At 41.0% G+C, this 16,970-nt stretch overlaps 1 protein-coding gene across 2 annotated transcripts in view; it reads right to left on the bottom strand.

Annotated features, from left to right (window-relative positions):
- TMTC4 (transmembrane O-mannosyltransferase targeting cadherins 4) overlaps positions 1-16,970 on the bottom strand; it is a 58,915-nt gene that overhangs the window by 11,465 nt on the left and 30,480 nt on the right. For both annotated transcript variants that reach the window (XM_064143817.1, XM_064143819.1), the window contains 6 exons: positions 15,467-15,628; positions 14,527-14,729; positions 12,194-12,365; positions 11,978-12,109; positions 351-430; positions 70-177 (listed from right to left, as the gene is read on the bottom strand). In XM_064143817.1, coding sequence (XP_063999887.1) covers positions 70-177; positions 351-430; positions 11,978-12,109; positions 12,194-12,365; positions 14,527-14,729; positions 15,467-15,628 — 857 coding nt within the window. The remainder of the gene's footprint in view (positions 1-69; positions 178-350; positions 431-11,977; positions 12,110-12,193; positions 12,366-14,526; positions 14,730-15,466; positions 15,629-16,970) is intronic.

Here is a 16,970-nt window from a genome sequence, read left to right as displayed (position 1 = left end):
GAGCATTCAGACATAAGATCCTATTGGATAATTTCTGCTTGGTGCAAAACAGCATTGTTCTAAACATACTGTATTTGTACAGCTAAGGACAGCAACTCCTCTGCTTCCTGGAGTTCATTTCTTTCTTTCAGAATATTTCCAAGGTTGTTCATGGCATGTACATATTTAGGATTCAACCTAAAATTTAAAATTTAAGAGATGATTATTGTGTATGGGAGGTGCATTACAAAATGCAAATTGCTAGCTCTGCAATGCTGCAGATGATGAAAATGAACACCTAAGCACTTTCTTAACGTTAAATGTGAAAGCAATTTCAGGACAGTTCATTAAAGCAATAAAGTTCCCAATACCTTACAGCTTCTCTGTAGTATTTGATTGCAGCACTTTGATTTCCTTTGTCAGCCAGGTTTTTGCCAACATTGTAGTGCACCTGAAAACACAGATGAACGTTCTAGCAGATACTATACAGTCAGATATTTTGTGGAACCAAGTTGCTAAAAATTCTGACTCCAGATAGGAGTAGTCAGCATTTACAAAAGGCAGTAGTTAATGATGCAAGTAGATACTTGAGGTTGGACAATACATAAAGACAGTAAGACAAAACCTGAGGAATAAATTTATAAATGAGTTTACCTGTTCCAGCTACTTAGTAAAGAATACTCACTTCCTGATTCTATAAGTGAGGTCACCACACTCTCCACGAGACCTCCTACTATTCATTTAATCCATTTCTTATCTAAGTAAGAGAAAGTCTGACTCAAATGAAATCCACTGTACCAGAAGAAACACTAGAACAAGGTGTTAAAACTTTATTGGCATTGTAGAACTACAATAAACTCAACACTAACAGACAAACTAAGCTACATATCTAAAAAATGAAAAAACATTCCAAGCACACATGAACACTATTATTGTCTTGGTACAGAAATGCACTAAAGAGCATTTTTGAAGTAAAATAATGTGTATAACAATGCATTCACAGAATCATAGAATCACAGAATCAGCCACATTGGAAGAGACCTCCAAGACCATCCAGGCCAACCTATCCCCCAGCCCTGTCCAGTCAACTAGACCATGGCACTAAGTGCCTCAGCCAGGCTTTTCTTGAACACCTCCAGGGATGGCAACTCCACCACCTCCCTGGGCAGCCCATTCCAATGCCAATCACTCTCTCTGGCAAGAACTTCCTCCTAACATCCAGCCTATACCTCCCCTGGCACAACTTAAGACTGTGTCCCCTTGTTCTGCTGCTGGTTGCCTGGTAGAAGAGGCCAACCCCCACCTGGCTACCACCTCCCTTCAGGCAGTTGTAGACAGCAATGAGGTCCCCCCTGAGCCTCCTCTTCTCCAGGCTAAACAACCCCAGCTCCCTCAGCCTCTCCTCATGGGGTTTGTGTTCCAGGCCCCTCACCAGCTTTGTCGCCCTTCTCTGGACACGTTCCAGCACCTCAACATCTCTCCTGAATTGAGGGGCCCAGAACTGGACACAGGACTCAAGGTGTGGCCTGACCAGTGCTGAGTACAGGGGCAGAATAACCTCCCTTGTCCTACTGGCCACACTGTTCCTGATGCAGGCCAGGATGCCATTGGCTCTCTTGGCCACCTGGGCACACTGCTGGCACATCTTCAGCCTCTATCTACTACTACTCCCAGGTCCCTCTCTGCCTGGCTGCTCTCAGCCACTCTGTCCCCAGCCTGTAGTGCTGCTTGGGGTTGTTGTGGCCAAAGTGCAGAACCCTGAGGCCTTCTTTGCCTCAGTTTTCAACAGTAAGGAGGGAGGAGTTCAGGGCAAGTTGCCTCTTGAACTGGGGGATGGGGTCGGGGAGCAGTGTGTTCCCCTGGAAATTCATGAAGAATTAGTTCAGGACCTGCTGAGCCATCTGGACACCCACAAGTCCATGGGACCAGATGGGATCCATCCCAGGGTGCTGAGAGAGCTGGCAGCTGAGCTGGCCAAGCCACTCTCCATCATTTTCCAGCAGTCCTGGCTCACCGGAGAGGTCCCAGGAGACTGGAAAATGGCCAACGTGGTCCCCATCCACAAGAAGGGTCGGATGGAGGAACCTGGGAACTACAGACCTGTCAGCCTGACCTCAGTGCCAGGGAAACTGATGGAGCGTGTTATCTTGGGGGTGATAAGAGCACACCTGAGGGATGGCAAAGGGCTCAGGTCCAGCCAGCATGGGTTTAGGAAGGGCAGATCCTGCCTCTCCAACCTGATCTCCTTCTATGATCAGGTGACCCGCTTGGTGATACTGTGATACTGTGTGATACTGTGATCTCATCCCATTGGCCTCTGCTCACCCATCCAGCCTGGCAAGGTCTCTCTGCAGGGCTCTCCCAGCTTCCAACAGATCAACACCTGCTCCTAGCTTGGTGTCATCTGCAAACTTACTGATGCTGGACTCAATCCCCTTGTTCAGATTATCAGTAGAGATATTGAACAGCATCTGAAAATATAGCAAGGACTAAATAGGAATAAATATATTTTGCAACAAATCGAAGTTGGAAGACATCTCAAATCCTACTGTAAGACAAACCTCAGAAGACTACATGACCTGGTCAAAAGGAAGACAGATTTAGAAAGAAAAGTGCTGTGAGTACCAGAAACCGACTTCTCAGCAACTGTACCAGAATCCATTCTTTAAATTACCTAGCTGTATAGAACCAAACTCTGTATAGACAATCTGAACCAAACACACAGTGTAATTTCTTCCACATTTTGAATATACAATTTAAATATTTCCAAAAATACTATGCTGGAAATCACTTCAGATTGAAGGTCAACAAGATAGGTTTGTAATGCATTCAGACAACTCTAATTCACCCTTTGCATTCAAAAAAGGTTTTTCTAACATGTGGCCATCAAGGGAAAAATCTTAGTTGTATTTGGCATAGTATCTGGGAGCTACTGGTTGAGGATACATAATTATGTTGGAACCTAATTTCTGTGGTGTTTAGTTGTTGAATTCCACTTCTGTATGGCTGTGACTATGCAGTAGCATGTGATCAAAGAATAAAATTAAGAACATAATCCATGCTTTCCAGAATGAGTGAAAAAGTAATTTCACTGGTTTTACAGAGAGCAAGATCATAGAATCATAGAATCAACCAGGTTGGAAGAGACCTCCAAGATCACCCAGTCCAACCTATCAACCAGCCCTATCCAGTCAACAAGACCATGGCACCAAGTGCCTCATCCAGGCTTTTCTTGAACACCCCCAGGGATGGTGACTCCACCACCTCCCTGGGCAGCCCATTCCAATGCCAATCACTCTCTCTGGCAAGAACTTCCTCCTAACATCCAGCCTATACTTCCCCCAACACAACTTGAGACTGTGTCCCCTTGTTCTATTGCTGGTTGTCTGTGGGAAGAGACCAACCCCCACCTGGCTACAACCTCCCTGCAGGGCTCTTCTACACAGAACCAGCTCCTTGGGCTGTAAAATATAAAATAACATGCAAATTCAGCATCCCAAAAAAGCAGTTCTAGCAAAGTTTCCAAGAGGACAAAAAAAATACAGGCACTTCTATGGAACTTTTGTAATAACATGACCAGGCCCACATCAAAGAAGCAACAGAATAGTGTGTTGTGCAGCTTTGAGGCTAATTGGAATATTTTAATGAGAAAAGTTAGATCATTGGTTGTGAAAAGAAAATAATTATATCTGTATCATTCATTGGATTGCTGAGAGGGATAAAAAGTCAAAACAAAGCGTTCTCTCTTTGCCCTGGCATGTTGCCCTGTTCATTTCTCTGTCTGGTCTGTGTAGTTCAACCTAATCACTTCTAATCTCAGCAATTAACACATGAGTTTTGCTGGCTTGTTTTTGTTTGCCTGTTTGAGATAAGGAAGGGGTGGGAAGAAAGAGAGCAGGGTTTTGAGCCCTTCTGGGCAGTTTCTTTTGTCTGGCAGGGAGTTTGGATTTCTGTATTATTTCTAACTTGTAAACACTTGTAAATATTGTGTGTATATAAATGCTAGTAAATAGTGGCATATATATGCTAGTAAATACTGGTATACTGTAAATATAGCTTCAGTTTCCTTCTGAGCCCTCTAAGTTAGTCTGGTGAATTCCAAGGGGCGGTGGTGGGGAAAGCTCCCAACCCATCACATGTTTTAATAGCAAGACAGAGTAATGCATAATGATCAGCTGAGTGTCAGGAAAAAAAAAAGGAGACAGGACACAAAGTTAAATGATACATCCTGAAAGGTACTTCTTAGGACTGAATTAGACATATCTGTATAACTCTTCCAGAAAATTTTCTGCACAGTACCATGACATTCTTACCAAGCTGGATTGCTCTGACTATATATGCTGAAGTTTACAGATGCAATTTTTTTTTTGAGTAAATCAGGTTATTAGCCTTTGATGTGTTTCCAGATAAAAGGTAAATTGTGGCAAACCAGAGAAAAGAAATGAGACTTCACTCAATGTATATCAGTCCTTCAAGTACCTCACTTCGCATTTTAGTCTCAGCAAACAAGATTACATTGAATGTGATTTATTTCTTTAAGAAGCTTTAAATCTTTTAAACATTTTAGAAACATCATAAACATTGCTGAAAAAGGAAATTGGATTCAAGACTGAGGACAGGGCCCTAAGAGAAGATGGATATAGATCAATCACTCAAGTCTTTCATGTCTGATGTCTAATGTTAGGAAACAGCATTTCACTTTCTGATTCCACTCATCTTTTAAAAACATGTAACTTCTTCATATCCATTTCTATCTCATCAGCAGCAAGAATATTTTTGCTTATGCAGAGAGGTATCAATTCTCTCAGGGAGGTGGTGGAGTCACCGTCCCTGGAGGTGTTCAAGAAAAGTCTGGATGAGGCACTCAGTGCCATGGTCTAGTTGATTGGCTAGGGCTGGGTGCTAGGTTGGACTGGATGATCTTGGAGCTTTCTTCCAACCTGGTTGATTCTATGATTCTGTGAAATGATCTAAAAAGATATAGTGTATTCCATTAAAACTGATAGCAGAACTATTAAAAAAAACCCCAAACTATCAGCATATTTAATGGCATATTTCTTCTGTCCTGAGACTTAGCTTCTGTGTGAAAGGAAATGTTTCTATACAATATCCTTGAAAATTAATTGCTTCTCGTTATATGTAGTTTCCTTTCAGGTGGAATTGTAGCTTTAGTTCCTCTTAGTATAGTGGTGACAGAGAAAGGAAAAGAAGAAAACTAAAACAATTTGTAAGAACTTCTCAGTCTGTCATAAATACCCAATGCCAACACCAGCTCTGCAATGAATTACAGTACACAGTGCTACAAAGGTTTTGAGGTGCACAGTCATTTGAGAGAGAGAGAGAATCATAGAGAATCATAGAATCAACCAGGTTGGAAGAGACCTCCAAGATCATCCAGTCCAACCTATCACCCTGCCTCCACCACCTCCCTGGGCAGCCCATTCCAATGGGAAATCACTCTCTCTGTGAAGAACTTCTTCCTAACATCCAGCCTATACCTACCCTGGCACAACTTGAGACTGTGTCCCCTTGTTCTATTGCTGGTTACCTGGGAGAAGAGGCCATCCCCCACCTGGCTACAATGCCCTTTCAGGTAGGAGGTGCTGGAGACTTTTGCCATGCAGCCATGTCTTGCATCTCACTGACCATGACAGAGGGATGCCAAGATCAGTCTTTAGCTCTGCACCTCCAAATCAGCCTTACAACTATCTGCTCTCTGCTAAGCACAATGCTGTAACTCTGCTTGACTTCTACGACCGCTACCTGCACAGCATGGGGATAAAAGCACTGCCTGTAATCCACTGGTTGAAAATAATCTGGCCTTTAAAAATGAGGATCCAGTGTGATGTTTTAAATTTCATCTCTAGAGATGTGGTTCTTCTACCTCTGACAAATACTGGGCATGCCAGTCTGGGATGGAGAAATTTCATTTCATAATTAAATATTTAAGAGCAGACATAGCATTTCATTATTAAATGATTAAAGAGAGATAGATATTAACCAGAAGTGACATACTACATTATGCCCACATGCTCCTTTATCAATCTTAAACAGGTAATTACTTTACAGTAATAGCTCTAAAAGGAGCATTTCTCAGGGATGTATACCAACAACACAGTACTCTCTGCAATCAGGGACATCAGATAAAAAACCCCTACGGTAGAACCTAGCTGATCACAACAACTATGTTGTTTTAAAGTTTACCTAAGCATGGCACCATAGTCTAGTTAAAGAACTGTCTCTGTGTGTTTTGCTGTTTGCAGTACTTCAGTCAGCTTAAGAAGGCAGCCTGAAAAAGCAAAAGCACTGTGTAATTCTTTGTTAAGACATACTTAGTGTTTAAATTCTTAAGTGTTTAAATGTACACGCACATTTAAATGAGGAAGGCCTTGCAAAACCAAGATTACTGTCAAACTGATTTTTTTTTCTCCTCAGAGCAGAACAGAAAGACATTGAACATCATCTTGTAGGAGGTACACCCTCTCAGTTAGAGCGCTACTGTCATCAACTATTTTACTCTCTCTCTCTCTCTCAGATGCTTATAATCACTTTTCCAGCTGTGATGGTTTGGGTGTTCCCTGCCCCCCCAAACTTTAGAAATCACCCAGACAAGTCTCAGTCGGCTCTGGGAATATGAATGAAGCTACTTATTTACAGCTAGCTCCATATACAAGCAGATATTTACAGTATATACAATTATATACAGAAATATACAAGGTAAAAGGTAATACAGAAACACAACTCCCCTCCCAGAAACCTGAGTCCCCAGGAGGGGCTCTCAACCACCCCTGCACCTTCCCCCTGCCCCTCTCAACCCTACCCCAGTCCTAAAGAAGAACAGAGGTTCAGCATAGAGGTTAAGAAGCAAAGGTGAGTGGAAGGTGAGGTTAGGGAGCTGCATCTCAGTCAGAAGCTCAAGGCAGAGTGACAAAATGGTCAGAGTGTTACCTAATGTTTTCCTTTCTTCTTCAGCAAGACTGAGGGGAGTAGACATCACCATTGTTTTCCTTTCACAGCCTATGATCTACTTTTTCTCACCAGAACATTCTACCCTGCTTCAAACTAGCACATCAACAAATAGGAACATTTGCTGAGAAGGATGGAAGCAAGACATAGATGTCAAAACTTCGACAGAAACATGCAGATGCTTCCATTCAATGCCAGCTTCTTTTATCAAACATTCCTGTATTTACTGCTGAAGTTTTGTTTTCTAAGTAACAGTAAAGTCTTTTTGATTTTCACATTTTGTCTGTGCAGCTGATGTTGTCTAAAGGTTCTTCTGTGTGACTGTGCTTGTATGCAAAAAAATTGTAATCTAAAATGCTATTTGTGTGGCAAAACACTACAGACAGCTCCTGAGAACATAGCCCACAGCACTTAAGGTAAATTCTGCAGAAGATAATCCCTTTATTTTTTTTTAAATGCCATAGGAAAAAAATTCTCAGTTTCTAAAGGAAAGGCTCTCTAGATTGGCTTCATAAATCCTTAAACAGCCACAAAGAGGCTTTGCAAGACCTTTTAAGAAAGCTTAGAAAGTAATCTCACAAACTTGTACATTTTCAGTGTAAGCATAGCTTGTCTTTAATGAACTTGTATCTAAAATAATTACAGGCATAAAGTGTTAAATACAAAGTCACTACACTTAGTATTTTAAGGCTTAGTTAATAACAAATTCTGTTGGGAGTATGTAACTTCCATGCTTATTATTGCAGAAGTGTTGGTAGTGAAATGGCTTTTTAAAGATTAAGTTTATCAACTTACATTCCTTAAAGAAAAGCTAGTATAAAGGAGAATGTAGAGTTTGCATACAGAATGTTAACCATTTCAAGTCTATTTCTCATGTGTTTAACAATGTAATTGCAACTTCTATTTTGATAATCAATTATCGGAAGTCATCCAGAAATACAGACCATCCCTGCATTCTTAAAAGCTGCTGTGGCTTTGCTAAATGCTGAGAGAAAGTAACTTGGCACTTCCAACAGTAACCTATCACATGGCAAATAAAGGCAGTAAGATGAGTATTTTTGGGAACAATCTTTAAAAGAAAAAATGTGTAATGACCTCAGAAAGTGAGAAGCAATAGAGCAATGTCTAGAAGTAGCAAGCAGCAGCAGGGCAAGGGCAAAATCTCACACAACCTCATGTATCTGTATCTGCTCTAGTTGTTGGGAATGTTTTTATCATCAGCGAAGAGAAACATGGAGCTAGGGTGCAGACCTTCTGGTGTTTTAGTTGATGGGCTGCCCAGGGAGGTAGTTGAGTCACTGTCCCTGGAGGTGCTCAAGAAAAGCCTGGCTGAGGCACTTAGTGCCATGGTCTAGTTGACTGGATAGGGCTGGGTGCTAGGTTGGACTGGCTGATCTTGGAGGTCTCTTCCCACCTGGTTGATTCTACGATTCTATGATAATGACAAACCACATAATAAAAAGAGACTCCTTCCCTTTCCCAGGGAAAGGGAGTTTGGCTGACTTTCTTAGATGTAGATATCTAAGGCTAAAGAGATAAATTCAAGACAGCCATCTGACACAGTGGAACAGCAGTTATGCTTTTATCCCAACTGCACTTAAAAAAAGTACTCCAGGACAGACTTGCAACATAATGACATCAAATGAAAAGATGCCAAATTGGACCCTTTTAAGCCAACAGCACTAAAGTATTCCAAATGTATAAACTACTTGTAACATAAAATCAACAAATCAGGAGAAAATACTCATTGTAGTGGTTCGCAAAATTTGCTTTAGCAGAAACAGGCCTGGTTCTAACTCAAGGTTCTGTATATTACCAGCAAGCTCCAGGAATGAAGTCAATATATACAGTACAAAAAAAGGTGGTAAGAGGAAACTGAATCAATATACAAGGATCTTCTGTTCAGATTAGAAAAAGATGCCAAACTTACTAAAAATGCACACTGCTTCAGTCTAACAACCTTTGAAACTAAATTAAGTGCAAGACCATGGAAGTTCAAAGTGTGTGACATGCTCCTGGATATGTTTAACCACGGTATGTCACATGCTTCTTTCTCTTAAAAAAAATAATCTATTTTTTTAAGTAAAACACAAAAATCTGTTCTAGATGGTTACATTAAGTAGCATTTAAAATACCTAAAACATATTGTAAAATCTGCATTGTGACCTTTTTTTTTTCCTAAAGTAAAAATCTTTCTAACTCCTTTATGGTACCTAATTATTTCCAGTAAATTTTAAAATCACTTTAAGAACAATCTGTCAAAGTCGATTCTGAATTTCATCCTTTTGTCCATCACTCAAGGGGACTCCTCTATCAGACAATCCGATTTAATGCAGTTTCCACGCCTCTATGTAAAGAGATGTTTAAAGAAGCCTGAACATGAACCAACAGTGTGCCCAGGTGGCCAAGAGAGCCAGTGGCATCCTGGCCTGCATCAGGAATGGTGTGGTCTGCAGGAGCAGGGAGGTCATTCTGCCCCTGTACTCTGCACTGGTTAGACCACACCTTGAGTACTGTGTTCAGTTCTGGGCCCCCCAGTTTAGGAGGGACATTGAGATGCTTGAGCGTGTCCAGAGAAGGGTGACGAGGCTGGTGAGAGGCCTTGAGCACAGCCCTACGAGGAGAGGCTGAGGGAGCTGGGATTGGTTAGCCTGGAGAAGAGGAGGCTCAGGGGAGACCTTATTGCTGTCTATAGCTACCTGAAGGGAGGTTGTGGCCAGGAGGAGGTTGCTCTTTTCTCTCAGGTGGCCAGCACCAGAACGAGAGGACACAGCCTCAAGCTGCGCCAGGGGAAATTTAGGCTGGAGGTGAGGAGAAAGTTCTTCACTGAGAGAGTCATTGGACACTGGAATGGGCTGCCCGGGGAGGTGGTGGAGTCGCCGTCCCTGGGGCAGTTCAAGGCAGGATTGGATGTGGCACTTGGTGCCATGGTCTAGCCTTGAGCTCTGTGGTAAAGGGTTGGACTTGATGATCTGTGAGGTCTCTTCCAACCTTGGTGATACTGTGATAAACCTTGAAATTAGAGAAGGCTCTGCTCTATTTGTTACTTAGAATCAAGGTAAGGTTGCACTGCTCACATACTGACAACTTTGAATTGGAAAGATCTGTACCACAAAACACAAACAAGGATCTGCAGCTTTTGTTGCTAGTTGGGAGACATCTGGAGATGCTGGGATCCTGATATGTAAGGGAAGTAAAGCCTGACCACATTACATATATTAAAAATACTCTAAGAACAAGAAAAAGCCATTAGCTACGTTCCATCTTTTGGTTTGCATCAGCCTCCCACTGAAATAAACGAGCCACTGAAACAAAGTCCTGTGGAGTGGTTTTGAAAGGAGGCCTGCACTTTCGAAACAGAACAGAACCTAATTCCAAGTTTTAAGTTTACCTTTGTCAAATTTGAATAAACATAGCTGAGTCCATAAGGAAAAAAAGATTGGCTCTTGCTGTTGCCTAGGAAAGTTCCCTAATACTGTTATTTCAAAGTTACTCCTTCAGCAAAACTGGAACACGAGCCTACAAAACTCCCCTTGTTCACATCCACGCTTTCCATTTGCGCAGGCTGTCACTAGCAGCACTACAGCTCAGGCGTGTCTACATGGCTCAGTGTTGACAAACACAAGCCCATTTTCCCTGTACACTCGTTGGCTTTGAACCAGCTGCATTAGTTCAGTAGCTTGCACACAGCTTATCGGCTCAAGAACAGCACTGTGTGAACACAGCTACACAGCTTCCCAGCCAGACATGGCTCAAGTCCAAAGAGCTTGGAGCTCAAGCAAAGAGTGTGGATCTGTCTAAAGCACTCTTACCATGGCAGATGGATGCAGTTACACACAAAGAAACAGACAGCATTTACTCCATTTATAGTATGTGCTTGCCATCCAGAAAACAAGACATATCGAGGTCATCATTAAAAAAAAGATGGTTGCCTACCACTGCCACACAATAAAACACAATGGCTCTTTTAAAATGTATTGAGATTTATTAAAAGACACTACCATATTGGAAATACTGGCCATACATGTTTTTTACTGCTGCATATTTGTATTCTAGTAGATGCTAAGACCATAATTTTCTTCACAAAGTTGAACATTCAGGGGTTATTTTTAAAATCCTCTGTCTTTATCTGCATTATCTGGATACTGCTCTGCATTTACAGAAATCTAGTATTTTAAAACATCAGTGTATTTTTACTGACAAGTTGCACACTCCTAGGATCTTCAAGAAGAGTCTCTGGTAAAATTCACACAACATCAGGGCTCTGTGGTATGCTCTAACAGATCGCACTCTCAGCTGTCAAAAGGACTGGTGTGGAGATCACCTCTATTGGAAGGCTAGGTTCAGTCTGATATGCCAAACATTGGTGTTAGCTCAGTGAAACATTTCTATCCTATTCCCCCCTTTTACTTGTTCCCTCACTAAGCCTTGCTGCAAATATTGCACTTTTCCTCAATGCCCATGTCTCAAGACAAGCCAATTCAGCCACTGTACAAGAGCAGAAACAGGAGCAAAGATTGCACCTCCCTATCCCGCAATTACGCCGAGGATACGCCGCTTTGTCCCTTAGCTGTGTGTGCTGTATGTACCACTGGCAGGATTCTAAAATATAGAGTAGGCATTATCCAGGCAAATACACTGCTACAACTTACTACTTACTTTCTGTTTAATATTTTCTTGTAATAACTTGGAATTATATGCAATTGTTTTAGTGAATTGTATTAGCAGTACCTCCAATTGGACTGGATACCTTTCCTAAAGTGTATTGCTCCATCCCCCTCAACTCCTCACTTCCACAACCAAGTTCTGAATTATGATAACTGTAATTTGTACAGTCTGGGATTCCGACGATGCTGCCACTGTAATTTAGTTGTTTGGCATGTCAATGCCATATTCCTCCACTAAGCAAGATTGTCAGTAACACTGTACCACAATATATTAACTATACATTACACCTCCTTTGTCCCAAATTTCAGAACACTTAAAATCAAAACCCACCACCACACAGATTAGAAGTTCACAAGTGACTTACTTTTGCATTCAGAGGGCACACAGACAGCGCGCTCCTAAAAAGCTGTTCCTCTGACCTCCACTGGCTGCTGCGGAGCGCACAGCGCGCAACATTTATCAACAAGATTCCCAGTACTGCCACAGCAAGAATTTTCTTAAGGAAAGAGAGAGAAGTTAAGGAACAAACCATTCAATTGAAGCACTTAATTATGAGCTTGGCTGATTGTTTTGATGGTACCTTTTTCTTGGCTTGCTTACTCAGGAGACTAAATCCATACGTAAACAGAATACAATATCCAATGCTGGGGAGGTAGATGACCCTCTCTGCAATAACAAATCCTACTCGGAAGAACAGATTACTTGCAGGAAGAAAGGGGATAATAAGAAATCCAAGTCCCAGTGTAAGAATTCTGCAAACAAGAAACAGATTCTCAAATTAACCACAAATCTTAGTAAAAGTACCACTTTATATATAAATTTTAAATAATGATTGTAGATGATGTTTGTGTGAAACAGGACAGTCAAAACCAGCCTTTGCAAGCTACTAACAAAATCAGGTTAATTTTTGGTGAGGTTTTGATACTTCATTCCATCAGGCACTTCTAAAATCCTAGCTATAATTTCTCAAAAAGCAATGTTCATGCTTCCATGTCCCATTACATACTGATGACATAATTCCTATTTAAAGTACGCAAGCAGGAAAAGGAATGGTAAAAAACTACCTGTCTATTTTTTGGAAGTAGTAAGACAGTAACAAGGGAAAAACACAGGGCACTGTTAATAAAGTAACTGAGGCACACATCCTACTCAGAGAGTGTTTCTTTTCCTAACAGTAGTGGAGTCCTTTGCAACTAACCACTTGAAGGTTAGCAGTCTGCACTTTCTACAGTCAGCAGAGAGAGGCGCTTCCAGAGGGCATTTTGCCTTCCTTTGTTTAGGTATTATTTGGAGATGAGTAATCCTCAGCAGATAACTCTTTATACAGATCTTAAGACAACTGAGACTAGGTACCTTACTGTTACAGAGATGACATAGTGGAGTAAGAATCTGTACCAGGTGTGTTTGTTATAAAGGCCACAAGATCTGATCTATTGACTGATCTATTACCAAAAAAAATTTGTATGGTAGTGTAGATGTGTTCTATTACTCTTTTCTTATCCCCAAGGGTCTTAGGCCTTCATCATACTTTTCACCTTTACTTTTTACTAAAATACTGTTCAGCAATACAGATTTAGTGAGTGTGTTTTTACTAGAATGTACAACCATCACTTGTTGCACCTTGAGTACTGTGTTCAGTTCTGGGCCCCCCAGTTTAGGAGGGACATTGAGATGCTTGAGCGTGTCCAGAGAAGGGCGACGAGGCTGGGGAGAGGCCTTGAGCACAGCCCTACGAGGAGAGGCTGAGGGAGCTGGGATTGGTTAGCCTGGAGAAGAGGAGGCTCAGGGGTGACCTTATTGCTGTCTACAACTACCTGAGGGGTAGTTGTGGCCAGGGGGAGGTTGCTCTCTTCTCTCAGGTGGCCAGTGCCAGAACAAGAGGTCACAGCCTCAAGCTATGCCAGGGGAAATTTAGGCTGGAGGTGAGGAGAAAGATCTTCACTGAGAGAGTCATTGGACACTGGAATGGGCTGCCCGGGGAGGTGGTGGAGTCGCTGTCCCTGGAGCTGTTCAAGGCAGGATTGGACGTGGCACTTGGTGCCATGGTCTAGCCTTGAGCTCTGTGGTAAAGGGTTGGACTTGATGATATGTGAGGTCTCTTCCAACCTTGGTGATACTGTGATACTGTGAAGAATTCCACTCCTTTCCAACATAATTCTATCTGCATAATTGAGTATGGGAACAGCAGAAAAGAAAGGCAGGTGGGATATTAACATTTGAGAGGACAAGAGGGAAGAGATGAAATTACAAAATACCACACAAAAAGAAAAAGAAGATCTTCCGTGTTCTGAACAACGCCAACAACCTTGATGAGATTGAGCTGTTGTAAAATTTTAAAGAGCTGAGAAATTATACATAAAACCCATGCCAACTGAGCCTAGAAAGTTAAACAACCCCTTTGTGAGACAGAAGTTTACAATGTTTTTTCAGTTCTTTTGGATGAAGTACATTGTTTCTTCAGCAGTTACTACTGGTCAGCATTTTACTTTTTAATTGTACTGCCATGGCCAGTATTTCTTGTTTCAAGGCACATCTCCTCTTTCTTTCATTACTAGGAGATTAAAGGAGATGATGACTTGTAAGAACTAGAGGCAATAAAATACACAATTTCGCACTCTGCTTTGAGCACATATTTACTTTTTACCACCTACAATGTTAAGAATCTCAAAATGCCATTTCAGGAGAGAAAATGAAGCAGCCATCCATACCTTCTCCTCCAACTCTGTTTTCTACTATTCAGTGTACAGTGATGGGCCCAAATTGGGATAAGAATGTAATGACAGCTATAAATATTTGAGCTGTATTTGCTAGGCACTGGTTCCACTGAATTGTTAAATCCACTACTGATAATTTTAACAAAATAATACTGTACTCAAGTTGGCCAGGCATTTAAAATTCATCACTGTCTCTTACCTTCTCTTATGGCTGTCTTCTGAGCACAGAGCTTGGCATATCAGACCAATTAGGCAGAACCAAAGTGCTGCTAGTGCAATTATCCTGCAGTCACTGACGGATTTAATGAGGGGTATGCAGCCCATTGACCAATCAAAACACAGCCACCAGGGACACAACAGCAACCATGCATTCAATGAATAGTAGTAATTATAGTTTATAGCCTGTCAGTCAAAAAGAAAACAAACATTCATTTGATACTAAACTTCAGGGGGTTGGGGTCAACTTTAGTTCTTCTCTATCATTTCCCTTATCACAAAATATAAAATAAAGAAGCCTTAAGTACTGTTAAGACTACAACTAGTTACAAAGCCATTGATTTTACAGTTGTGATTTTTTTTTAAGCATAACTGTCATTCAGAGCAGGGAAATGCAATTCTGTGTCATCCAACCAATATTCACATGCGAAAAGAATTTCCTGTAATGGGAGAAAATGTCAAAAGACAGCACTCATGGTTTTTGCCCTTCATTCTCCATCTCCAGAAAGAGCCTTAATGCAATCAGAGATACAATGCCAAGACGTACTCCAATAGCAGCAGACCAGAACTTTATGCTGTTTTCTTCAATTGTGAAAGAACAGACAAAAAGTCAAGCACTGTATGTGGAAAAGGGATAAAATTCAGCTAAAGCAAAATCCTTGCATGCATGGGATAAAGAGTAAATGGAAATGTACTTCAGTGTGTGCAGTGCATGATAAATTGAATGCAAAGGATATACAGGGTACACTGTTTTAACATATTGCAGAAACTAATCACAACAGCACAAGTGAAGATGACTTATCGCACATCTTGAAATGTAAAGACTGCCTGTGTCATTCCTTGAAGCACAGAAAAGAAAATTCAGTTTGATGACAAACCCAAGTGTTCTGAGCTGGCCAGAAAAAAGCAACTTTGCAACTTACTCTGACAAACAGACTGTCTGCGAATGAAGCCGGATTGTCTACTTCAGTGAAAGCTGGTGGCCCTGTGCCCATAATCCTCCAGCGTATATAAAGTATACTGGCCCCTCCAGACATCAGAAGAGTTATCCTGAAAAGCAGACCCTTCCTCAACAGCCCAGCATTCTACAAGGAAAAAAAAAAAAGGAAAACCCCACAAATAATCATATAAAAACCATTATTTTGTTCTCTTCCTTACTACATTCACATTCTTTTCACCGCTGTCTCAGAAAGAAGCCATTTCTGTGCGGTTTTGCTATGAGAGTTGACATAATTTTTGCTATGCTTTAGCTCACTAATTGCAAACATTATTATTTTCTCTTCAAACAGAAAATTTCTTATTCAACATGTCTCTCTTGTGCAAATCCTCAGTCATTCTATAGCTGATGTAATTTCTCCACATCAATTTCTGACAGTGAATTCGAGCAGAATACAGCCCTCAGTACACAGCATACTAAATGGCTCCATCTTTTCTTTTAAATACAGAAAATGGCTATTTTTTGCATTTTGTTTTAAGTAACTCTACCCAGCTGGCAGCTTATCACATAAAGCTTTTTCTGACTTAGACCACTTTAGAGTTATAAAATGCAGCAAGAAAAACACAGTTAGAAACTGGGAGGAACCAGAAGCTGAGTTACAAGTTTCACAATTACTAATGTGATTAAAAAGATAATGACAGACACGTACCCAAATAACTTTGGTCAGGCTAAAAAGCCCCAAGAGGTACAAAAAAAATTGAGGTTTATCTACATTAACTTGGTTTACATCAGATTTTTTATTACACACTTTAGGGCCTAAACAAGACAATTCACATAAAAGACAGAGAAGTGATGTCATAGAAACTAAATTTGACAGATTTTTCTTCTTTTTTCCCTCTGAAATAGAACACATTTTTCTCCAAGAACACATCAGCTTCATAAATGAAAAGAAAGACACTGTATACTCTGTATCTAGAGATACAGAATCATCAGTAACTGTAACATTATCTCAGCCACAGATTTGAGGTGTAAATCCAAGCTTTCAACACTCTACTCAGCTAGGAAATGGTAACTCATACAGGAAAAGAAGCACACAGCTTCTCTCTGACCCCTTGATATTGCAGTGCTGTAGGTCTGCCTCATAGGTGTCTGAAACCTTACAGCAGAAATTATTTCATGCAATCTCAACAAGTCATTAGAGAAGCAGAAGAAAGATGAGAATTTCTCTGAAATGATAGCTCACTTGGGCCACTTCACTTTACAACTACACATCTGAGGATGAAAGTGTCAGTAAACTATGGATTTTTGCATGGAAGAGCTGACTGGATCCTAACAAACAAAAGCATGTGGTCTCCAGTATTAACTTTCCTTTATTTCCACCTTTCACTCTTACTCTGATATCCTTCTATTACCTCTAAAAGCCTACTTCCTAGTTATCACAATCAGTTCTGTTCCCCATGGGACCTGGCCCACTGATTATTATTACTTAT

The sequence above is a fragment of the Pogoniulus pusillus genome, chromosome 5, assembly GCF_015220805.1.
Source record: "Pogoniulus pusillus isolate bPogPus1 chromosome 5, bPogPus1.pri, whole genome shotgun sequence".
Taxonomy (NCBI): domain Eukaryota; kingdom Metazoa; phylum Chordata; class Aves; order Piciformes; family Lybiidae; genus Pogoniulus; species Pogoniulus pusillus.
This window is presented reverse-complemented; position numbering and strand designations above follow the sequence as displayed.